Source organism: Siphateles boraxobius, unplaced genomic scaffold (assembly GCF_051911475.1).
Source record: "Siphateles boraxobius isolate OS27281-9 unplaced genomic scaffold, OSU_SipBor_1 66, whole genome shotgun sequence".
In the NCBI taxonomy this organism is placed as follows: Eukaryota; Metazoa; Chordata; class Actinopteri; order Cypriniformes; family Leuciscidae; genus Siphateles; species Siphateles boraxobius.
This window is the reverse complement of record NW_027509193.1, coordinates 9,145,001-9,168,900: the sequence shown is the minus strand read 5'-3', so window position 1 is coordinate 9,168,900 and position 23,900 is coordinate 9,145,001. Positions and strand designations below refer to the sequence as shown.

The 23,900-nt window shown below is 38.9% G+C and overlaps 5 protein-coding genes and 1 long non-coding RNA gene across 8 annotated transcripts in view; 5 read left to right on the top strand and 1 right to left on the bottom strand.

Annotated features, from left to right (window-relative positions):
* The first annotated feature begins 705 nt into the window (after window positions 1-705).
* hoxb8a (homeobox B8a) lies at window positions 706-3,755 on the top strand. Of its 2 annotated transcripts, none has more exons than XM_077212076.1 (2): window positions 706-1,649; window positions 2,445-3,755. In XM_077212076.1, exons 1-2 carry the CDS (start codon window positions 1,226-1,228, stop codon window positions 2,759-2,761), a joined length of 741 nt encoding a protein of 246 aa, XP_077068191.1. In that variant the 5' UTR covers window positions 706-1,225; the 3' UTR covers window positions 2,762-3,755. The 2 variants fall into 2 exon arrangements, with proteins under 2 accessions (XP_077068191.1, XP_077068192.1); XM_077212077.1 differs by having other exon boundaries at window positions 707-1,649; window positions 2,448-3,750.
* Window positions 3,756-4,705: 950 nt separating this feature from the next.
* Window positions 4,706-9,195, top strand: hoxb7a (homeobox B7a). The gene is made up of 2 exons (XM_077212075.1): window positions 4,706-5,275; window positions 8,416-9,195. The coding sequence occupies exons 1-2, from the start codon at window positions 4,852-4,854 to the stop codon at window positions 8,670-8,672; spliced, it is 681 nt and encodes a 226-aa protein (XP_077068190.1). The 5' UTR covers window positions 4,706-4,851; the 3' UTR covers window positions 8,673-9,195.
* A 1,982-nt stretch (window positions 9,196-11,177) lies between these two features.
* hoxb3a (homeobox B3a) overlaps window positions 11,178-23,900 on the top strand; it is a 51,390-nt gene continuing 38,667 nt past the window's right edge. For both annotated transcript variants that reach the window (XM_077212060.1, XM_077212059.1), the window contains exon 1: window positions 11,178-11,593. The gene's annotated coding sequence lies outside the window, so the exon portion shown is untranslated. The remainder of the gene's footprint in view (window positions 11,594-23,900) is intronic.
* The window catches only part of LOC143721560 (uncharacterized), a 264,252-nt gene continuing 255,556 nt past the window's right edge, over window positions 15,205-23,900 (bottom strand). Inside the window, exon 3 of the long non-coding RNA XR_013196751.1 lies at window positions 15,205-15,492. This is a non-coding gene — a long non-coding RNA (uncharacterized LOC143721560). The remainder of the gene's footprint in view (window positions 15,493-23,900) is intronic.
* On the top strand, window positions 16,890-19,116 carry hoxb6a (homeobox B6a). Its single transcript, XM_077212058.1, has 2 exons — window positions 16,890-17,495; window positions 18,541-19,116. Exons 1-2 carry the CDS (start codon window positions 17,066-17,068, stop codon window positions 18,795-18,797), a joined length of 687 nt encoding a protein of 228 aa, XP_077068173.1. The 5' UTR covers window positions 16,890-17,065; the 3' UTR covers window positions 18,798-19,116.
* Window positions 20,801-23,464, top strand: hoxb5a (homeobox B5a). The gene is made up of 2 exons (XM_077212070.1): window positions 20,801-21,724; window positions 22,349-23,464. Exons 1-2 carry the CDS (start codon window positions 21,145-21,147, stop codon window positions 22,594-22,596), a joined length of 828 nt encoding a protein of 275 aa, XP_077068185.1. The 5' UTR covers window positions 20,801-21,144; the 3' UTR covers window positions 22,597-23,464.

Genomic DNA, 23,900 nt, shown 5'->3' with positions numbered 1-23,900 from the left:
CTTGGATTTTCTAGATAATGTAAATCAAATTTAAATGTGCTAAACATAATGGCAAACAAAAAAACAAAACGAAAATGACAATTTAGGGACTTGCTATTTCTGTATGGATAAAATTCGGAGTGAAGCATTTACAGCACTGGTCGCGGAGCCTCATAAAAACCTAACAGCTTTTTGATGCACTACGTCAACAACAAACAGTAGGGGCGTTTATTGCATTTCATAGTTTGTTAAACCATTTACACCACCATTACACCTGACGTGCAGTTCCATTTCGACATCCTTATATCTCTGTAAATATACTTTTGGATATAAAATGATCAAAATGTTAAATATGACCATCTTGCTTATTTTCGATGCGCGCGCTTCAGTCGCTGCAGAGGATGCTTTTGCAAAATTACGCGTGCTTATAAGGTTTTTAGGATATGTGTTTAAACTGATACTAATTAAATCGTGTACCTTTTAAAATTGGCCGTCTCGACCCTGACATTTTAAAAAAAGAGACTCGATCTCGTTAGAGAGTTGGAAATTAACGCATCACTTTAGGTTGTCTGTGATGAACATGCAAAAAATCAATCTTTCAAAGGGGTTTGGAGTGGAGAAGTTGAGTGGGGGAGGGGCAGAGGGTATGCACTTGATCTGATGCAAAGAGGCAGATTTCTCATTAACTTGCCCGCTTGAACATATTAATGTGCATATTCTCCCCTCCTCTCTCCCTTGGCCCCCCTTCGCTCTCCTGCTACCTCGCGCTCTATCCCTCTCAGCTCTCTCTCACTCGCTTTCTCTTTTTCTCTCTTTTTCATTCTCCCGCTCCCTTCATATCAGAATCGCACAGAGCGGTGTTCGTGTGGGGATGCGAGAAGCCAATGGAAGGAGGATCCGATAGAAGATGCAAATGATCCTAAAAACACACCGCAAAATATGAAACTACTCGTTTGCAGCCGAGTAAATCATAGAAAACTGGTTGGGAACTGGCACCGGAATTCACCAGGATTGTGATGCTGGAACTCTACAGTGGGAACATGCTTATGGAAGCTTTAGATAAGTTGCTTTAACAAAGGTATACGAACGCAAACCGTTCAGATATTGGAACTCAACGCTTTGGTGCTGCATTGTTTGTTACCTCAGTAACTGTGAAACTAACAACTCACTGAAGCCACTGCGCTGATATAAAGACATTCAAACGCAAACTCTTGTACAGAATCAGCACCAACAACAATATCAAAAGATGAGCTCATATTTCGTCAACTCTCTCTTCACTAAATACAAAAGTGGAGACACTCTACGGCCGAACTATTACGAGTGCGGATTTGCTCAAGACCTTGGGACGAGACCCACCGTCGTGTACGGTCCAAGCACCGGGGCCACTTTCCAGCATGCCCCTCAGATTCAGGATTTTTACCACCACGGCGCATCCACGCTCTCCGCAGCGCCTTATCAGCAGAGTCCCTGTGCGGTAACTTGTCACGGCGAGCCAGCAAACTTCTATGGTTATGATGCTCTCCAGAGGCAAACAATTTTTAGTGCTCAAGACGCCGACTTGGTTCAGTATAGCGACTGCAAACTCTCCACGGGGGGCATCGGCGACGAAACGGACAACACAGAACAGAGTCCGTCGCCCACACAGCTGTTCCCGTGGATGCGACCTCAAGGTGAGCCTCTGCCGGTCAGCTCGCGTTGTCTGTGTGTGCGTGTGTCTGTGGAAGTGACATAAAACCTGAGTTTGCCTCACGAAAAAAAAGAAAGGAAAAAACGCTGTTTAGGTTTAGAATTGCATTTCCTGTGTGCACGAGAAGAGGGGGGACAATCGCTGGTTTTATTGTTTTATGGTGTTCAAAACTTGTGAATCCCTTTACAGTTTAATGACCCCGTCATAGAAAGGCAGGAGTGTGGGAGAGAAGAAGAGGGCGAGAGAAAAGTCCCTTCTCTTCTTGCTGTTTCCATGTGTGAGACTTTGCCCCACAGCTGATCTCTCACTTCTCACCCAGGTCAAAGTTTTACTGCAGCCTTTAACGACTTACAGTGAGCCTCGAGTTTATTTCACTACACAGTGGTCGTTTCACAATGATTATGTCATTTATGGCTGTTCCTAATCCTTTGAACATGTGAAATATAGTATAGACTGCTTTTGACGACTCTATAGCCTACTGCGGGTTAGCGTTGCCCATTATGTGTGTGAGTGTAGTGGTAGGATACTTATATTTTTAATGGTGGAGCTTTTTACATTAATTACTGTGTTAGACTGTGGGGAGTCTCCATGGTACACTAAAAACCTACCCATAAACTAATGATGTAACGCGATTATGTACTGGATTAGATGTTCATTTTGCGTAAAAACTGCCTTTGTGGATTGTTGGTTCACAAATATGTTTGAACTTGATTCTAAAATTACGATTTGATGGGTGTTGTGAGCTCTGACTAACATCTAAAAACTTCTTTATTGCCAGTAGCTGCCGGACGGAGGCGAGGCCGCCAGACCTACAGCCGCTATCAGACGCTCGAACTAGAGAAAGAGTTTCTCTTCAATCCCTACCTAACGCGCAAGAGACGAATTGAGGTATCACACGCTTTGGGACTGACAGAACGACAAGTCAAAATCTGGTTTCAAAACCGTCGCATGAAATGGAAAAAGGAAAACAACAAGGACAAGTTTCCAAGCAGCAAGTCTGAACAAGAGCAGATCGAAAAAGAGAAACGGGAGAAAGAACAGGCATCCGGGACACAGTCGGCCGGGGAAGACTGCGACAAGGAAAAACAAATGTAGAGCGGATGCGTGTGTGTGTGTGTGTGTGTAAGAGAGAGAGAGAGAGAGAGAAAGAGAGAGAGAGAGAGAGAGAGAGAGAGAGAGAGAGAGAGAGAGAGAGAGAGAGAGAGAGAGAAAAGAAAGAGAGAGAGAGAGTGTGTGTGTGTGTGTGTGTGTGTGCGTGTGTGTGTGTGTGTGTATGTTTGCTGGTCAATCGAAACGGCAAATAATAAATAAGGAAAATAAAACACAGACAATGATGAAGAGAATAACGGTGTTTGCATGGGAGGTTTGTCTCACAGAGACATTTTAATCAAGCCGAGTTAACTCGAGGAAGGAACAGAAAAAATGACTGGGACTAGACAAATTATTATACACTTAAAATGGTGACCACAGAACTTCAGGAAGACGAAGGACATGAAGCATTTCTACTTTTTACCTGTTGTTCAGAGTATGATAGTGTTAAAGCTAGTCTCTTTTCTTTGTGAAATAATTATCGTGAAACTTATGTTTCTATTGTTAGGATATTGTCATTAACAATTACCTTGGCAGCTGTATAGTTTTAAGTTAAATGGTGCACTTTTAACTGTTCTCACTTATATGTTATGATGATGATGATGATGTAGAATTAATGACTTCCAACAACATGAAACTGCCTATTTATGCTGTAGAATCTCTTTTTACACTTCTTTGGTTCTTCTTAAATCGATGGTATTTTTTGTTGTCTTCCTTTCTTGGGGTAAGCATGCGCACAGTGGATTATAAAAATGAATAAACATAATAAAAAAGAAATTTTAAAATTATGTCATGTGACCCATTGTTTACAATCATTGTTTGCTGGTGAAGTAGTTTATGAGATGATTATATGTTTTGTTGTCATTCTTAACTGTATTTTAATGTCTAAAACTGGAGGCACCGGAAGAAAGTGGACACAATAAAGTTTACAAGCGAGAATCCGTGACACCATGTGTCCTCAACATCATTTCACGTTAATGTGTGGTTCCAAGGTCCGCTTCAGTCAAAAAAACCCTCTAGGAATAAGAAAATTATTGTAAGCACAAACATGGATTAGTACACATTGTTAATGATGAGAAATCTCATCAAATTACCTAGTAGTGTGGTTTGATTCTTGATTCATGGCGGCATGCAAACCACAACTGAAAAACCTCATAACTATTTTGTCAGACCAACACCGTAACACGACACGATATAATATGCCACTAAACAGAAACAAACTATGTATTATCGTGAATCTACATCAAAAATCTCTTAAAACGAAATTTCATCGTGCTGAACTCTGTTAAATGTGGGTATTTGAGTTATGGGAGCACATCATGTCAGGTGAATTATACTGTCGTTAGAGTATGTGGGCTTCTCAAACATCCAGAGAGTAGGTTTCACGACAAGACTCAGAGCTTTCCCGTGAACATGCATTAGCAATAACATGTATAGGGAAACTATTTGGGATGCACTGAACCAGTCCGTCGCCATGGAAATAGTTGCTGGTGACTGCTTAGGCTATTGGGATGCTTTGAAGCAGAAACTAGTAAGGGCCTGAGTCATCTTGACACGGACACTGTACAGACATTGCAAAAATGCAGTGATGAGATTGGGGCACTGCACCGGTGACAAGAGGAAATAGTGTTGAAAATCAATACAGAAATAAATAGATTTCTTGTTATTTGTGTGGTGCCCTTCCAAACAGAAGGCATGTTCCATGTTGGACAACCTGAACTCATTTATAAGTTTGTACAACTCACAATTATTTATTGCTTGGTGCGGATTTGGTGATTACAGAAACATTCTCAATAGCCAATCAACTTGTGTGTTCTCCCGTGCGTTTGTGTTGACTGTAGGTACCTTTGGCTCTAAGTGAATAATTTAAGAAATTTATGTGGATGGTCAGCTGCACAGCCCTTCTCCACATTAGACAGGGCTCTAGGAAGCCGTACGCCCATTGGAGGATATTTCATCACGTGCTGCCCATCACGTGGCCCCTGAGGAAAAAGGGGTGATTTTGGTGTAAATCTAGACTGTAATTCTGTAATATATCATTGGACCTCGTAAAACCGACACTAAAACTTCTTGGCATATAAATCACTTCTCAAATTATGAGTTCATTGTATTACGCGAACGCATTGTTTTCCAAATACCAAGTGGCGAGTTCAGTCTTCTCTAGTGGCGTGTTTCCCGAGCAAACTTCTTGCGCCTTTTCGTGCAGTTCGCAACGAGCCAGCGGCTACGGCTCGGCTTCTACCGGTGCACCGGTCTCCTCCACATCTTCTGTCTCTCTGCCGAGCATGTACACTAACGGTGCTAGCCTTTCCAGCCAGACTCAAGGCATGTACCCCACTGCGTATGAGCTGGGACATGTCTCTTTGAACATGCACAGCTCTCTGTTTGACCACCCGAATCTACCCATGGTGAGCGCTGGCGATCTCTGTAAAGCGCAAAGCAGTGGTAAGGAAGAGCAGAGAGTCCACCATCAAAACAACGAAAACAACCTCCGAATCTATCCGTGGATGAGGAGCACAGGTCTGTGAAAACTGAATGTTTCTTGAGGACAGGGGTGTGCGTATGTATGTCTGAGGGGGAGGGAAACAGGTTAAGGGGAGCGACCAAGTAATTTCAAAAAGATTTCTTTTCTTCAGATCTTTTTTTACGACTAATTAGTCGCCATAATTCAAGACATCCTAGTACGTAGTATTTCGCGTTTTGTGGAAAAAGGGAGGGGACGGTATTAGAGGTTTGGATGAATTATGTTTAGCTTTAACAAATATGTATTCTGCTGACAGTGTGTTATCATGGTGGAATGGAATCCATCTTTAAGTTAGTTAGGAAGACGAATCCAGCGTTAAGTTAGAATGTGCTCAAGCAATTGCATTAAATATCCTTATATTTTTATATAGAGGGCGGGGCCTTGTTTTTCTAGGGTATGTTACTGCTGGGTGGGCCTTTGTTTTAAATTACTCTCAGTAATTTAACTGTGTCTGTCTGGGTTGTATATGTGTGTGTGTGTGTGTGTGTGTGTTTTATATGCAGTATGTTGTACATGTATGTGCCTGTCTGCGTGCGTGTGCGTGGGCATGTGTTGGAAGTTTTACAAAACATACTACTCAAGATATGCGTCCAAGTTCCCCGATTCGCTGAACAAGGATTTTTAACTAATCGTCTGCGTTTCGTAGTAATAGCACTTTTCACTCGTGTAGCCACTACACGTCCCGACTGACGCATTTGAAAATAAGATCGACAAGTTCTCTTTTAATGGTTTTTTTGCGGCCACTCAAGACACTCCCCACGAGCACCGACGTTCCTATCAGTCAACTGTCAACCCAGGGCGCTTCTTCTCTTGTTAGCTCCTAGTGTAAAAATACAACAACATAAATAGTTTTGAAACAGATACCTCATTAGCAAAGTTGTTGACATTTCCTGGCAGATAGTCATTGCCAGCCGGTATACATTTACGTTCTACGTGTGAAATGCCATTGTCATTTTATGAACAACGAATGTGTCTAGTTAACCTATTACTTTGTAAGTACAGAGAGACATTTTAAGCTCTTTTAATTGTTTTAAATTAGGCTACTTTAATTTTAATAATAACGGCAGCTATTTTACTTTAGTAAATGTTGATGTTAAACACGAATAAGCCTCTTTTTAAAAAAGGGAAGCTGCTTATACTAATTTTATTCATTCGTTTATTTTTTGTTTTTAAAAAGATCAGATTAGTCCACTGCCATGTCTAAGGCCACATATTTGATTCGCCAAAGCTGGTGTAGACAGTTGCATGAAAATAAGCCAGGCCCTAATAAACGAGTACATAAACACTTATCAAAAAAGGTAATAATTTTGCTCCTACACAATTTAACATATCAGACATGTATGCTGGGCCTTGCACCCCCAACCACAAGGTTTTATGTTTTTATATGGCTAGCTGCCTTTTCGGTTGATTTCGTGCTTTTGTATGATATTTCACATAGATGGTCTCTTTCCCTCACTTTATTTCTCTTTCACTATTTACAGACGGACACATTCACACAGACCAGATGAAATTCTATTTCCATGTCTATCATTGGAGAGACTGTGTACGTCAGGGACCCTGAACAGTGACCGAACACAATGCTCGTCCTTGTTTTAACTCGTGTAAAAGCGTTTCGTTCTGCCAGGACAGACATAATGGACTTAATTTATACCCCTGAAAGAACGAAATAACGGTATCTGCTTGGATACAATACTTAAATACAATACTTATATTTCTCTCTCTCTATTACTCTTATGCCTTCTGATTTTCACCCAAATTCTTCATGTTTTTGCACAGTTTGTGCTAGATAGCAATAGTATCAACAAGAAGTGTCACGGCGTTGCCGACAACACGGAAGTAAGATAGCCTACAAACGACTGAAGAGTGCAATAAAAAAGTTCAAAAAGCACAAAGCAGTACCCATTTGTCGAAAGTCTGCTGGAAACGGAAACGCAGGGACAGCAGAAAGTCACTGACCGTGCATGGGCAAGGTTGTGAACGTCTAGTTAGATTCCTTCTCTCTAAACGTGCAGCTAAAAAATGGATACTTTATATGGCTTCTTTATCTAGATGGATGTAACACTTCAGCGCGTATGTGTAAGGGAACTAGATCATGTTGTTGACTTTGGTCATGTTTAGAAGGAAGTCTGAACGCCAGGGCTCCATTAGATTCACGGGAGTGTGCAAGCCAGATAATACACTTACAGCAGGGGTATTTGTATACTTTCATTTTGCTTTTGAATTACATTCCACTTTTATATTTAAGATGCATTTTTACCTTTGAAAGTTAAGTTTTATTTCGACATTGTTGTATCTTAAACTTAATGCATGTAACAGTTCATACGCACGGTTAAATTCTATAGGCCTATGTGTGTGTTTCGTTTTGCTATTTTTTACAAGGCTATAGTTTATGTAAAAAAAGCATAAACTCATGTAAGGAATAAACATTCAAAATATAATTTAGAAGACTTCAAGACACGTTTGGGTTTGATGACCGCTTTATTTTTAAATCTCAGGATGCTAACTAATCTTTCCTTAATAATGGATTTCACCCTGGATACAGGCCCTGTGCAAAAAAAAAAAAAAAAAAAAAAAAACGAACTAATAAGTCGTATCTAAATATTTACAATCGCTAATCTCAATAGCATAAAAGTTTGTATAATGACTGACCGCTTTGTTATGGTAAGATAATAACACACAAGAATCAAGCAGCCATGCGTTTTGAAGTCCCATTTCCTCCCAGTGTGTATTAGCCTACTGGAAATACTAAAATATGTCGAATCTGTTGTTTTACATTCACAAACTGAAGTGTAGCCTATTTTTTAGCTTAAATGTGAGTGATTTTTCGATAATTATAGCCTATCATATTTAATGTAATGAATTGTAGCCTAAGTTCTTGAAATCCTTCGTTTTCATCCAGACCAATGATAATTCACAAAGGTAGACATATTTTCATTTTTAACCATCGAAAAACATTCGAACTCTTCTTATTGATTGTAACTGATTTTTCTTTTTTACTAGTGTTTTTGGTAACTCATTTTCGCGTATAAATTACACGATAATACACAATGCGTGCTATAGAGACGCATTTACGTGAGAACAGGCTGCATTTTCATACTTGTTACGCTTTCTGACCCTCCTCCCGCATTTCCCACAGGTGCGGACAGGAAAAGAGGCCGTCAGACATATTCCCGCTATCAAACATTAGAGTTGGAGAAAGAATTCCACTTCAATCGTTACCTCTCACGGCGGCGGCGTATAGAGATTGCACACGCCCTGTGCTTGACCGAACGCCAGATTAAAATCTGGTTTCAAAACAGAAGGATGAAATGGAAGAAAGAGAACAAATCAACGGGCCGCAGCTCTCCTGCTGCTGATCAAATCGGGGGCGACGAGGAAGAGGAAGATGAGTAGCGGGTAGCGACGCAAGTGGCATACAAATAGACTGTGCTGTAGGTATAGGCTACTATCGATTCGACCTGCTTTAATTCAGGATTTACTGAGTTGATAAAAAAAAATGCTACTTAGATTACTGTGGGCAAAATGTCAATGTCGTTCACCTAAGTAACTTGTGTTAGAGGTGTTAATGTCTTAGACTCGTAAATATAGTAATACATTACAAGTATTTTAAAACGCATTCTAATATAGATATAGGCTACAATAGGCCTACATATGGCCTACTCATACTGTATAGCCTACATTATTTAGGCTATATATAGGCTTAATGTTAATGTTAATAATACTATATATCATATATTTGTGAGATACAGGCCTATTGTGTGCCTATTAAGTGAAACACAGAAGGGAGCAAGCTATTTTTTTTTCTAATTTTGATATAGGCCTACCCCTGTTATGTAGGCTTATGTGTACATTTTTGTATGTATAAGCATTTTTCCCTGTTCATAAGTGTTCAAATAAACTGTACTGCTGACCACAAGATGTTTTTTTTGCCTTTCCAGGAGTTTTCTTTTCTGTATTATTTGCATGCTTTTCGTCTGTAGTCGGAGTAAAATCACAATAATGTTGTGTGCCAAAACCAAAAATACAGACCCCTGCCTTTTTAAAACAGTTCCTAAAAAAGACTCGGGGAAATCTGCCACACCCTAGTATAATAATAATAATAATAATAATAATAATAATAATAATAATAATAATAATAATAATAATAATAATAATAATAATAATAATAATAATAATAATAATGATCTCAGAAGCAGAATCAGAAGCAAACTGCCTTTCTGGCTCTTTTTAGGTGGATAGTTATTAGTTCATAATTTACATTCACTATCAGGTAAAACAGCTTCGATATGTTTTTTTTTAATAGGCTATTACTAAAATGTTTTGGTTTTATAAATCCTTTTGGATTATTTGGGAATTACAATAGTTCTGTTTTGGACAAAATATAGTCTAATCATTGAAATACTATATATTAAATCTTTAAATATAATATAAATGAGCAGATTTCGTAATTATCAGTTAACCTACAAAGCAGTTTAAAAATTAGGACCAGTGTACTGTTTGTTTTAATCTAGGCTATAGGCCTAATATTATTTTGATTGGTCATTGTCGTTGCCTCGTGAACATCAATTCAATAGTTTTTGTTTATTGTGACTTACATTTTTTCCTCAGGTCAAGCCGAGTTCTTGTAGAGAAGTGACAGGTTCTGTGTCGTGTGAGACCAAAAGAAGGCGTTTATATTATGGGGTTGTAAACTAATGTGTTTAGTGCATCAATAAAAAGCCGGAAACGCCATAAAAGGAACACAAAATCAGCAGAATGGGAAAGCGGTCGGTCTTTTCTGGCTTTGGATCTTGTAGCGGCAGTTAAAGTTTGTGACAATACCTTTTCCGATTTAGACAAAACTGTAACACTGTAAGTGATCCATATTTTGATTTGCTTATTTTGACTGAAGCAATCCCCAAACTTTTGGATGCTATCTGCTTTTTGTCGCATTGCGAAATTGTCGAGAAGGCCTATAGTTTAGTGCAATGTAGCCTATGCTATACAGTGTAGGCACAATTGCCATAACGCGACAAATGTTTTTGTCCTAAATATTTCGTTATGAATTTTTTTTATTTTTAATTAGGCTATAATAAAACGTATTACTGTATGCCAACGAGAAGTATTTCTGTTTGAATCGCAGACTGTTTTCTTTTCTTCTTTTTTTATAATATTAATCAAATAAATAAGTAGGCCTATTGATAATAATTATATGAATTGGCTAATATAGTTTTTTTGTATTTCATATTACTGTATGATATTATTACTCTATTTTTAACGTAATCCTTAGCTGGGGCATATTAGGCTACAAATAAAGAGCAAACATCCTCTTTTTAGTTAGACACTATATCCAATCCTTAAAAAAAATATGTATATATATAGGCCTATATAGACTATATATATGGCTTAGTAACTAACCAATCTATTGCACCGTAACATTAACTGTTGTAACTTTGATTTCCTTTCATTCGCGACATTGTTTTGGATGGCTTCATTTTATATTAAAGCTCATGCCTGCAAATTGCCTTAAATGGCTAACCGCATTGGTGTTATATTTCGGCTTCAAAAGCACATATAACACATGTTCAAGTCTAATAGCTCACACGTTCGACTAATTAGCTTTTCAGCTAGCTTAAGTAAAGCAGTGCATGGTAACAAGCACGAAAATATTAGATTTTCCATGCGATTGTATAGGGAAAAGATGGCGACGGCAGAGCTACTGCTGTTAAAACAGTCATGAAGAAATGCAATAAATTCCTTGTTGTTTTATGAAAATTTACAACTTTGTGATAGAACTTTATGAGTGCCTGGGTCCTGGGATTGGCCGAGGATGGTCATGTGGACGAGTAACCGTGAACATGAACTTTTTATGATTTCCCAAGTGGTTATATTGCAGCATTCTTTTGGCCGCGGCACTTAATGCAGCTTCACTGTGCTCCTTAAAGGTTCTAGCTTTTTTTATATAGTATATTTTGGCAAGCACTGACAATCCATACAGTCGGAGAGCATTGTTCAGGCTGATGTTCTCAAATGGAACAGGGAGAGAACAGCCTCCTCTCCTCTCTGCTATGCTAATGTGGCCGCCTGTGATTGGGATAACCACTGCGATGGAGTCTTATTGAGATCTGGACACGCAGTAGGGTCTCATCTAATTTTTCATATGGGGGTCTGACTCCTGTTGACTAAAGCGGATGGAAGCTGTGGTGCCGCTGTCATTTTCACTGCTTCGCTCTAATGGCGGGACCAAGAAGAGCAACAGGACTTACCGAGCGCGAGCAACGGCGAGAGGTTTGCGCCTCTCTGTCCTGGTGCTGGGTGACGAATTATCAACAAAGGTAAGTCTGTCATTGTCTCGCAACCGCTTCGTTTCTCTGAGGTAAGAACTCGACCAAGCCCAATCATGCGCACTGATGGATGTACTCTACTAATAAGCCGCGCGTGTACAACAGCTTAGAAGTAAACACCTTATCTAAATCCAATTATTCATTTCCATCTTGGGTGGAGCGGAATAAGCGTTTTGGTCCCTTTCCATGTATTTTTTCTTCTTCTGGTCAGCGGCAAGGTATTTAGACGTAATGCATTGTGTGCATTTACAGAGATTCAGATTTCGGGATTTCCACTGCATTACTGTATTTATGATATGGAGCGCAGTCATGGCTGCTGCGAGAGGGCGAGGTTTGAAGAAGCTGTTGTCTTGCCAATCGGATCTTAGCCTTATATAGGCTACATATAGTCACTTATTACGTAAAATGCTTTCAGTACGACATTAAAAGTTACATAGATGGTAAAATGCTTTAATACCGCCCTAAATCATACAGAAAAAAACAAAAAACAAACTGACAGACAAAAAAATATGAGCTAAAATATAAGGTAATATAGGCTACTTTAAGGCCTCTATTGAATCGTTAGAGTTATGTGAAACATAGGCTATTATATGTTCAAAATACCCCAAAAACCCAAGGGTCTCCTCTTGTTCTGAATAGGACGTCTTTCACTTCCAGATCAGATGAACAAACCTACCGGCTGCAGTGAGAGGGACGTAATGATTCCTCGCGGCTCTGCTTGACATGTTTCCTCTCTCGGTTCTCATCCATTTCATTCCGTCCAGCAATTTTGTAACGTTCATGCAGTTTCGGTGTTCATTCGATCAAATGCTATTTTTTAGCGTTTACTGTATGGAACAAGGATAGGCTAATGTTGGAAATGAATGACGAACCACTTTATGCAAAAACAAAACATACAAACATGTATTCCTTAAATATGAAAAAAATGACACTTGCTTTTTGAGAGACTATTTTGAGAATCTATCTATCTATCTATCTATCTATCTATCTATCTATCTATCTATCTATCTATCTATCTATCTATCTATCTATCTATCTATCTATCTATAACATCTACAGATGTTTTTGTTTAGATAACTACTACGTGATTACTAAAATGATTGGAATCAACATCACATCTCTAAGAAGCATTTCTGTTTCCTATACTCACAGTCTTAAAGAATACCCATTCAAAAGACAATGAACAATTAAATATTTTATTTATAATGATTTTTTTATATATCAAAACGTATATGTGCATTTAATTAACTTGTTCCACATTTTCCTAATTTCATCTTCCGAGGTGCATGAATCTGCCTGTTGTTGAGAGCCGTTGACAAATCCAAGCACACGAGCCATTTCCCCGCTATCTGGCGCCATCTAGTGTTCATCCTTGTATTTCGCCAACACAGGCTACTTAAGAGGGTGTGTTTATTGCACTGGGTACGTGTGTGTGTGTGAGCGTGTAGAGAGAGAGCGAGAATTTATTGCATTTGTTTGCTGTATTGTGTGTGTGTGTGTGTGTGTGTGTGTGTGTTTGTGTGTGTTTGTGTGTGTGTGTGTGTGTGTGTGTGTGTGTGTGTGTGTGTGTGTGTGTGTGTGTGTGTGTGTGTGTGTGTTTGTGCGCGCGCGCGTGACGTGACGTTTTATGGCAGTGTGAGAATGTGTTTTAGTGTTCTTCTAAAGCACGTTTTATTGCCGTGTGAGTGCTTGTGCGACTGTGTGCGCACAGTATCTTTTCTTCCACTTTTATCAAGTCACACCAGTATTCGCCACTCACCAACAAATGTGTGCTTTAGCTTTTAAATATTTATAAAATCTCTTAAATGTTGTATGCATAAAGCACACACATTGTAGCCGCAGATAACAGGAAAGACAGGGAGGGGTTCTCGGCCCGGTGGCAGTGAAACGTAAAAGAATGTAGGGGCTGTAAATTCTCCTAGCTGTTCTTGCTGCTCTTTGAAGTGTCTGCGTTTGGGGGAGATTTGTGGCACACATGCACTCACTGAAAAAATCTGTGGCCTGAAGGGCTTATATTCCTCCATCTCTGCTTTCTTGCTTCTTGTAATCTATCCAGAATATCAGCATTTGACCACTCCAATGTTATTCCATTGTAGATGGAATGAAGTGCGTCGAGGCCTAAATGCGAGCCGAGTTGTGTGTCCCCTCGCCAAAACCCACACCCTTCGCCAGTTTTTAAAGTCATGCTGACCTTTTTTATTTCTTTGGCGTTCTCTCTTAGGAAGTACATACTCCAAGCAATAAGTGTTTATTTTGACTGGTAGTGGGCATATTAACCGGAGAGAGAGAGAGAGAGAGAGAGAGAGAGAGAGAGAGAGAGAGAGAGAGAGAGAGAGAGAGAGAGAGAGAGAGAGAGAGAGAGAGAGAGAGAGAGAGAGAGGGAATGCTTGGAGATTGTATGACTGTTTAATGTCATAAAGAGTGAATGTGTGATATGGATTGTCTCTTAGTATTTGTGTTTATTTCAGGGCTCTACTGTTTTGCACCTAAGTAATATGATTTCTAAGTAATTCCAGTCACAAGACTGAGTTTCCATAATGTAAAAAAGTACAGTCACTCTCATTTTATTTGCATAGCTGTGGCATTTATAACTTCAGTGGTTTATATTTCAGAACATGGGTAATTACATATTTTCAATTATTGTTAACGTATAAATATATAAGTTGAACTTATCTTAAAATAAAATTAAAATTAGTTTTATTCTTTGATCAACATGAAACAAATCGTATTATTGTTGTTGAAAACAGATAACATTAGGGATTGAAAACAGGCATTATTACCATCCACAAACTCAAAAATCCCTTGTTATGGGGGGCTGACAAAGCTTCTGAAAATCAATAAGGCTTTTATCCCTTAGGTTTATGATGTTAGTGAAATCTGATGCGAACGTAAAAATACATAAAGAACGGGCCGTTTATCTTTAGGCCAAGTGTGTTTGATTTACTAATTTATAATTGACATCTCCATTTGTTTTGTATGTTGTCTAAAATGTAGTTCTCGGGTTTTTATAGAGACACGCAAATTTAGCTCTAAATGCCATACATTTCGTGCACTTTGCTTTGACCACATGTTAAAGTTTAGCATGTGTTAGAACAGCATTCATAAATTAACAGCATGCTTAAGGCAAGAGTTTGCGGATCACCCCCTCCCTGACTTTTTGATAGTAAAATGCATGCGCATTTGTTAAATGTCACTTGTTATACCAGATATTTTTAATACAAACAACGTATATAAATAAAATCTATTTCTAACCTTCCAGTATTTTGGGGACAGGATAACAGCGAAACCGTGAGCATAATTATCGTGAAAAGAATGCACTGAAATTAAATTAAAGCGTATGAAGACAGCATATGATAGTATAAATGCGCCAACCACAGTCTTAACGTAAATTTAAAGGAACCCTAAAAGCGCCTTTAATTATTTATGTAAAAACACATAGGCTATTGTACACGAAGGAAACACGGCATTTGGAGCAAGGACTGTACGTCATTTTAAATGTTCAGATTTAAGAATTCGTAACTTAAAACAAATGTCTGACACCATCATTTAAAAAAAAATAACTCCTGAGTTCTTTTTTTCATATATTTTAATATAAAGGTGCCCGTTTTACAGAGTTGTAAATCATGTTTTACACAGCATTTTTTTACATTTTAAATTTTTGACATAGCCTACTCACATGTACTACACACGGAGGAATACAGAACGGTTTTGCATTCTTGACAAAAAGTTCATAACATGTCCGTCCATGTCCAAATGGGTGTGAAATTATTCACTTTTACTCCTTATCACTAAATAAGTGACTTCCGCAGAAAAGTTGACTGTCTATTAGTCCTCTGCAATCCAGCTGTCTCGCTGTCTTCTGTGGTTCTTCGAAGACAAGGCAGAAATACCTGTTTAAAAAAAGAGAGAGAAAAAGAATAATGAAGTTAACAATAAAACGCGAGCTTTTTGAGAAAAGAATGCCTAGCACAAACTTATTTAAATGCCTAGTACAAACTCTAGGTGTCTTGGTTAAGAATTTATAAAACGTGTAATGGTAGTTGTTGCTCATTAATAATTAACAAATGTTGAGCGGACCCTTCTCCCCCTTGCTCATTTCTACAAATGGAAACACAATAGATGCTTTCCGTTCGCAGAAAACTGCAATGCGAAAGGAAACGCAGCATCCTAGTCAAAGGAAACTGAAATGAAAGTAAAATGCACGCAACCCCCAGTGCGCCACCTTTAAAAATATCCACTTGTTGTGCCGCAAATGGTTTATTGGTCGTATAGCGACAGGATACCCGGCCACCATAACTGTACTTTTGGTTAATGAAAAACACACGCACGCTAGACCAGTGCAGCGCAACACCGACAAAAAGCTAAAACACTGTTGAGTTATTTGCTGGCATTCTCAAACCATTAATTAATTTAAGCAAAGGAGGAAACATATTGTGCGCAATGCTGTAAAAAATGTCATGCGCATAGAAAATACATTTAACAAAACTTTTGTTGAATGAAAAACAAATTGACAAAACATTATATATATATATATATATATATATATATATATATATATATATATATATATATATACATACACACACACACATTTGTTTTCAAAAAATTGTGGACAGTAAACGTGTCTTTTATATTCACACATACAGTAGGCTATATATTTGTGCTGTCATTATGTGTCAAAAGGAATATTTATTATTTATATTATCACTAAACAGTTTAATATATAGGCCTGCGACAACAAATCTGTTACCTACTGGATTTTGCTAAATACTTTTGCTCAGGCTCATTTACTTTGCACTGTTTATATATAGGCTTTGGTTTTCTTTAACACGTCGTATATTATATATAAATCACTATGAAATTACAGTGATGAAAAAAGCGTTGAAGCCGCGATCATCAATATGTCATTTTATCTTTTGTGACCTACTTGTGCGATAAGGCCTAGTAAATTACCCATCTTAAATATAAAGGATGGAGAATGATTAAACGTACGTAATGATGTGTGTTTAGAAAATAGGCTACTCCGCGTCTTCTATGTTGACACTTTACTCTTCAGTGGTATGATAGGACCAAAGCCGACTGTATGTGGGGGCACAAAGTGTCGATGAATTCAATTTAGCGTTTTAAATTTCATATGTGATTCACATTGTGCAATCTCATTGGAAGAAACGGAAAGGGAGAAGGGATTTAAAAAAAGCTAGTTCTCTGCTCCGGGGTCCCCCGGCGCGTGCAATCACAGCCCCCCTCAAGGGTGCTATTTTGCAGGCACGTCCGCTCGCTATTGGTCAGTGGCTGGTCAGATGGTACGGTTTCCCTCTGTCCCGCACTGGCACATAGCCACCCAGAACACCCCCCCCCCCCCCCCATCTAAAACCCAATCTCCGATAAACTACTAATAGCTAAACCACTTGGACTATAAAACACAACAAATCATAAACCACGCAAAAGAGCCGTACCCTCCCAATGAGTTCCTATTTTGTAAACTCAACTTTCCCAGTGACTCTGCCCGGAGGACAGGAGTCGTTCTTGGGACAGATACCGTTATACTCCTCCGGATACACAGACCCTTTACGACACTATCCCGGTGCTGCTTATGGAGGTTCCAGTGTCCAAGAGAAGGCGTACCCATCCTCTTTTTACCAACAAGCGAACGGTGCCTACGGCAGGGCGACCGCCGCCGGTCCCTGCGATTATGCGACAGCAAGCTTCTACAGGGAAAAGGACCCTGCCTGCGCCCTCGCCAGCATAGAGGAACACTCGTTCGTGCTCAGGCAGGATCATCGCAAGACAGACTGCACGGGATCGACGGGGAAAGGCATCTACCCTGAGGCCGACGAACAGAAGCCGTCAGCGCCGGTTTATCCTTGGATGCAACGGATGAACTCGTGTAACGGTGAGTTAATGTTGTCTTTTTTTACCCTTCATTTTTTCTCATCGCTAATAAAGACGGAGCAAGAGCGTGCTATAGCCTACGTGACTTGCAGCTTCACTGTACAATGCCGGAAGCCCAATACAGTGCAAATACGCTCGTCTCCACCATAGTGTCATACTGAAAGCAAAGCCACTCCTGTAAAGTTCAGTGAAATCTCTCAAATGTACTGTACTTGTTTTTGAGGGAGGACATTTGGAAATATGTTCGCCGCAAGGCTCATATCATTTAAATCACTAGATGCGTGTCTAATTATAAGCAGAAGAGCTGCTGAATCACCATATGTCTTATTGCAAAATTATAATTGTTGTTCTTTTGATACATCTGTTGCTGTTTGTGCCTTCTTGTGATACAGTGACAAGTACATGGCAGTAGGCTATAAAAACACGAAGGATATTATGATTGGGCTATGCAATATAGTCCTTGAAACCAAAAAGGAACAATAGAAGCTGAATACTCTGTGCTTTTTCTGTAACTTGATTTTATTCGCTGCCTATAGCTCTGTCCGTTTACAGTACGTTTAAAGTTCAGCAGCATGAACATCTACGGATATCTTTGTACACGTTTCAGTCACAAACACAACTTTGACATGTGCTCAAACTATTTACTAGACGCGTTGCATCTATGTTCAGATGAAGCACAAAAATAGACCGGTATCTTTTGTTTATATCTGTCACGAAAATGAGAAAAGTAGAATCACATTTCCTCAGATTTCCTCCTCATCGCAATAAAACAGTTTTAGACCTCGCAGTTTGTCTGCACAAAGGTTTAAATGAGGACAACATAATTAAAAATCAACACAATAAATATATTTAAATGTGTTAAAAATGCGGGACAGCAAAAATGTGATATGTTGTCGATTGTATTTTAGCTGCATGCATTTCGCACTGACTTGAGAGTTTCTTGTCATTATGTCACCCTCGAGCTGTTTTCTCTGAACGCATTTATCATTGTAAAAAACACGCTCTTTGTGTTAATGTTTGACTTTTCTCTTTTATCCCACGGACAGGGACCTTCGGTAACGCTGGTCGAAGGGGTCGTCAGACGTACACTCGCTACCAGACGTTAGAATTGGAGAAAGAGTTCCACTTTAACAGGTATCTGACCCGAAGACGCCGCATTGAGATTGCGCATGCACTGTGCCTGACAGAACGCCAGATAAAGATTTGGTTCCAAAACCGGCGAATGAAATGGAAAAAAGAGAACAAATTGATCAACTGCTCACAAACCAGTGGCGAAGAGGAGGAGGAGAAGAGGACAGAATGAAATTTTAAACGATAAATTTCCCCCACCAAAAGAAAACTATGGCATAGAGGGCACCAGGCACCATGATAACACAAATGAAGACTGTCCATCATGTTAGCAACTGTATCATTCCTGTTAACTCAATGTAATTTCTTTTGTGATTTCTTTCCTTTTTATACATGACGTTTAACACATGTGGTTTTGTGCGCTCTTATTCAATTTAGATTTGCTCTTATGACTGAAATGTCCATGTTGAACGAAGCTATTTGAAATTTGTGTCCTATTCGTGTTTATATTTAAGCTGTGTAAAATAAAAAATAAATTACCATTGTATGGAAAACCTTTTGCTATCTTTCATTTATTCGTAAGTTAAATGTTCAGACACATGCCATCATTTATTGTGTCTGAGTGAAAAAGGACTGGAGCAGCTAGAGATTCTAGAAAAAAACATAGTAGGGACACACACAAAAGTCTACAATAGTCCAAAAAAAAATGTTACCTGTTTTTTGTTTGTTATTCAAGCCTTCCATTAAACAAACGAAATCTCGCCTCTCATGCTATATTTGATGACAGCCGATAATATGAAATGACGGATCCTCATTGCGGAAACACCTGCTTTCCCTGTATTCTTTTTATTTTTGTCAAGAAAACTAGTTTAAACAAATTCACGGTTGACCCATTGGATGATGTAAAAAAAAAACCTTTTGTCTAGGCTTTAGTCTAGTTAAATTTAGTCTGTAGGGCAACGCAATAAACATGCACATTGCTGCGTAAATAATATGAAATTTCAGTATCTGCTGGCATATATGTAAATATATGTTACATTTGTGTATATGATATTTTAGGAAAAACAGTGGTCGCGTGTTTTTCTGATTTCATGAAACAGGTACAAAGCCCCAAAACTCTTCAGTTAGGAATTTGGTTTCGCTTTTTGTACAACTAACAGGCCGACCGTTGCCCACTTGGTTCCAAAATACTTCCTACAAAGTGAGAGGTGAAAAGGTTCAGCAGGTTTTAATAGATAACCAAAAGAGAAAGCTGACCTGTGGGCGCTGGTCACTCACCCTGAGATACTCCACAGCCTGGAGGGCTAAGCGACAATAAGTGGAGGTACCTAATTGTGTCAACAAAATTCAACCCAAAATCAGACACATCATTTACATTAAAAAAAAATCTACAAACCAGAGCATGCATCTATACATGAATATGTGTTCACTGAGCACAGTGCCAGAACTTAAATTCTCAGGGAATCCAATATTGCTAAAATATAAGAGTTAAAATTGTTCTGAGGTATTTCAACGGTCCTTTTCATACAATAACATAACCAAACCTCTATAGAAGTTTAGTACAGTTTAACATTATGCACATACATGAAGCAGCAATTGACGTTTTGTCAACAAACCATATATCACATTGGAACATAAATCACGATCTCGCATTCCTTATGTTGTCCATGCAGTATGCGTACAGGAACTCATCTTTGGAAGACGTCTACTAAAAAGTCTGATCGCTTCTTTGGATTGAAAAAATACATCTGTGATAAGGCCAACGATAGGATTCACAATATAGGAGAATTTAACGATTTGTTTGAATTTTGTATATTTAATATTGTATAGCCTATTATGTATTCATAATGTAACCTAGTTATTGTTGCCACCAGTGCTTAATGTTTTTTCATCATTATTATTATATTTTAAAGTACTACCAGAGTGGCCGTAGGGTTTCATATCAAAAAATGCAAAAAATATTTTTTGTGTGTTATTATTATTAACATATAAATTATTATATGTTTTAATAATAAGTTTGTATGTGTGTGTATATATTAATCCTAAATGATGTGACAGTTAACCTTTATATTAATATTCGCATTTCAAGTGCGCGTTATAGATTCTGGGCAATTTTTGTATGCGCAAAGGGTCAATAACTACACTAAAGTTTATTAATATCACAATGAACTTAAACGAGAATCCCTTTTATTGCCATTTAAAAGACAAATAAGTAGCGTTGAGCGCTCAACATATCTTCCCATCGTGCAATAAATTTCATTCCCAGTAGGTGACGCTGTCTGCTCACATGCAGCAAATCCCTGCAAAGGGAGGTACACGTTGACTCGAGTCTAACGACTCCCCGTCTCGTCATCATTTGTAACCATAGAGCATGAATTACCTCTTGAAGTCATCAGTGAGAATTTACGACTGGTCAACAAAAGCACGTGATTCTCAAACGCACCCCCACCCCCATATTTGGCCGCATACATAGCAAAAACGAAGTACAGTGCATTGCTATAATTCATTAATACATCATAAATCGTGAAGCACAGCGTTATAACGACCAAGATCTACAAATCAAGCCCTCTAAAACAACCTAAATGAGCTCTTACTTTGTAAACTCGTTCTCAGGGCGCTACCCAAATGGCCCTGACTATCAGTTACTAAATTATGGAACTAGCAGCAGCGCTATGAACGCCTCGTACAGGGACTCCGGCACCATGCATTCAGGCTCTTACGGCTACAACTACAATGGAATGGACCTAAGCGTCAATCGTTCAACCAGCACTGGCCACTTTGGGGCGGTTGGGGACAACTCCCGGGTCTTCCAGTCTCCAGCCCCGGAGACGCGATTCCGGCAGCCGTCAAGCTGCTCGCTCGCGTCTCCGGAGCCGCTGCCTTGTTCCAACAGCGAAAGCCTTGGACCCAAATGCTCTTCGCCCCCTTCCGACCAAAGCACCACCACTGCGGGTAATAATCTCAACAACAACACTCATTTCACAGAAATCGACGAAGCCAGCGTTTCTTCTGAGACCGAGGACGCGTCTCACAGAGTGAACAACTCCGCACCTCGGACACAACAGAAGCAAGAGAGCACGGCAACCTCCACTACCTCGGCGACGTCCGATGGCCAAGCTCCCCAAATATTCCCTTGGATGAGGAAACTACATATTAGCCATGGTACACACGTATTATGTTTACGTCTCTTTGTTTGTTAGCAAATGCGTATTGTGTTGAGTTCTGATTTAAATTCAGTGTGGCGTCATAACAGTCTTTATTTTAGATTTCCGTGAAAGTGCCATAAATCTATCAAGTGTGGAGCCTTGCAAACTGTAGAGGAGAGAATGGGAGCGGGGTGGAAGAGAGGGCAGCGAGGCAGGAAGGTTTACAAGTTGTTGTTTCTGTGAAAAGTTCAGCTTTATGGTGTGTGGGAATGTGATTAGTTTAGTGTTGGAGAACCGCTAATAAAACGGAGAGAAATAACACGGGTGAAAATGCGATGATACTGGGATGGATAAACAAGCAGCGGGAAAAGAGTGATTATATAATAACTACGAATATTTGAGGTTGTATTAAATATTGAGGTTTTAAGTAGCAAAACGAAACAAAAACAAACGCCATGAGCCAAAAGTGAGGCGCTGTGCACTGTACCATTTGGTGATTTCCCTGTACGCATTCAGTTGTAAATCGTGTCACTCATGTGTATCTATAACAAAAAAGTTGTTGGAAACTGTTGTTGAAATGATGTGCAGGTCAATTTTCGCTAATCTTTATTCCCCTTTGCGTTTTGTCCACATTATTCAGATATGACTGGACCAGACGGCAAAAGGGCCCGAACTGCATATACCCGCTATCAGACGCTAGAGCTGGAAAAAGAGTTCCATTTCAATAGATACCTCACCCGAAGGAGGAGGATAGAGATAGCCCACGCTCTGTGCCTCTCAGAGCGTCAAATTAAGATATGGTTCCAAAACCGGCGGATGAAATGGAAAAAGGACAATAAACTGAAGAGCATGAGTCTGGCTACCGCAGGCAGCGCTTTCCAGCCATAGTTGTATCCCAAGTCCTACTACGTGGTGCGCAAAAGAAAATTACGAGGAAAATAGGTCTCAAAACATTACTTACAAAGTACTGTACATCGCGGCACCTTTTGGCATGTTATGGATGTTTTAGGCATTTTAAAATTCTACTGTGGTACTGCTTTAATGAAGCGAAAATTAGTGTTCACATGTTGTTCTTTTTAATACTATGGTGACTATAATTTTGGCAAGAAAATAAAAACTGAAGGGGAAAGAAGCTCTCAATATACCGCCTGTTGTTCTTGTTATGAATATTGTTTATGTGTAAAGTGCTATGTTAATGCTTTCTTGAGAGTTAGCATGTGAGCTCTTAAATGTTATAACTTATTTACCTATACGTGTATACCTTTTGAGTTTACAGCTTAGAAACGAATCTGCCCTTGTATGAAGTGAAGCTCTAGTTTAGTGGTGACTGCAGTAAATTTAGCAGAAGCCTCTGTATGTTTCATGGTCCTCTGTTTAATAATTGTCTAAATAATCACATTCGATTTGTCATGTGTTCAAACTCTTCTATTATTTTTTTTGAGAGAAAAAAAAGGAAATGTGTAAATAGTCCTCACTAAATTCTTGTACCCGTTCATACGTGTGTATAGTTGTATTCCAAATATGTAATTGTATATTACTGGATCATGTTTATGTTCCAAAAAGGATGTACATATTGAACATTTTTATTGTGATCAGTTGGCTATTTGTAGAAGGCAGAATGAACGGCAAACGTATGGAAAACGAAAAAAAAAATGTCATGTTGAACTGCCTGTTAGCATTTTGCCAAAAAGCTTTTTGTATTTGTTTGTAGTTTAACTTGGAGTAAAAAAATAAAGTTCCTCATATTCAAATCTAACACATTTCTTGAAAGTTCTTCAATTTACGCAGAATCAAGACAACTAATTCTTGGCAATGATTGACAGGTAGGCTATAGATTACACATTCATAATATTATCTGAAACACAAATATCTGTATGGTCCTTTAAATTACTGAGAAACGTATTGCTACGCCACAATGCAGATCCGTGAACTATATATTGACAGTTCACACACAACTTGGACACTAATAGCAAAACGCTAAACCGCACTTACTATTAAGCGAAAACAGACAGGAGACATGTTCACCAAAACCTGGCGTATACATTAGTTAAGACGTTTCTATAAGACTGCAGCTACATTTAAAACACACATTTTCCAGAATGTTTATAAAATTTACAAACGCTAGCCGACCCCTATATTTCTGTGTCCTAGTAAACAAGCACTAAGCCTTTAAACTTACCAATGCGTGCCAA

Bases quoted from the DNA above. Each gene is read 5' to 3' on its own strand.
- hoxb8a (XM_077212076.1), top strand. From the start codon at position 1,226: ATGAGCTCATATTTCGTCAACTCTCTCTTCACTAAATACAAAAGTGGA. The intron at 1,650-2,444 runs GTGAGCCTCTGC...CTTTATTGCCAG, and splicing joins CCCGTGGATGCGACCTCAAG to TAGCTGCCGGACGGAGGCGA.
- hoxb7a (XM_077212075.1), top strand. From the start codon at position 4,852: ATGAGTTCATTGTATTACGCGAACGCATTGTTTTCCAAATACCAAGTG. The intron at 5,276-8,415 runs GTCTGTGAAAAC...CATTTCCCACAG, and splicing joins TCCGTGGATGAGGAGCACAG to GTGCGGACAGGAAAAGAGGC.
- hoxb6a (XM_077212058.1), top strand. From the start codon at position 17,066: ATGAGTTCCTATTTTGTAAACTCAACTTTCCCAGTGACTCTGCCCGGA. The intron at 17,496-18,540 runs GTGAGTTAATGT...TCCCACGGACAG, and splicing joins ACGGATGAACTCGTGTAACG to GGACCTTCGGTAACGCTGGT.
- hoxb5a (XM_077212070.1), top strand. From the start codon at position 21,145: ATGAGCTCTTACTTTGTAAACTCGTTCTCAGGGCGCTACCCAAATGGC. The intron at 21,725-22,348 runs GTACACACGTAT...CACATTATTCAG, and splicing joins GAAACTACATATTAGCCATG to ATATGACTGGACCAGACGGC.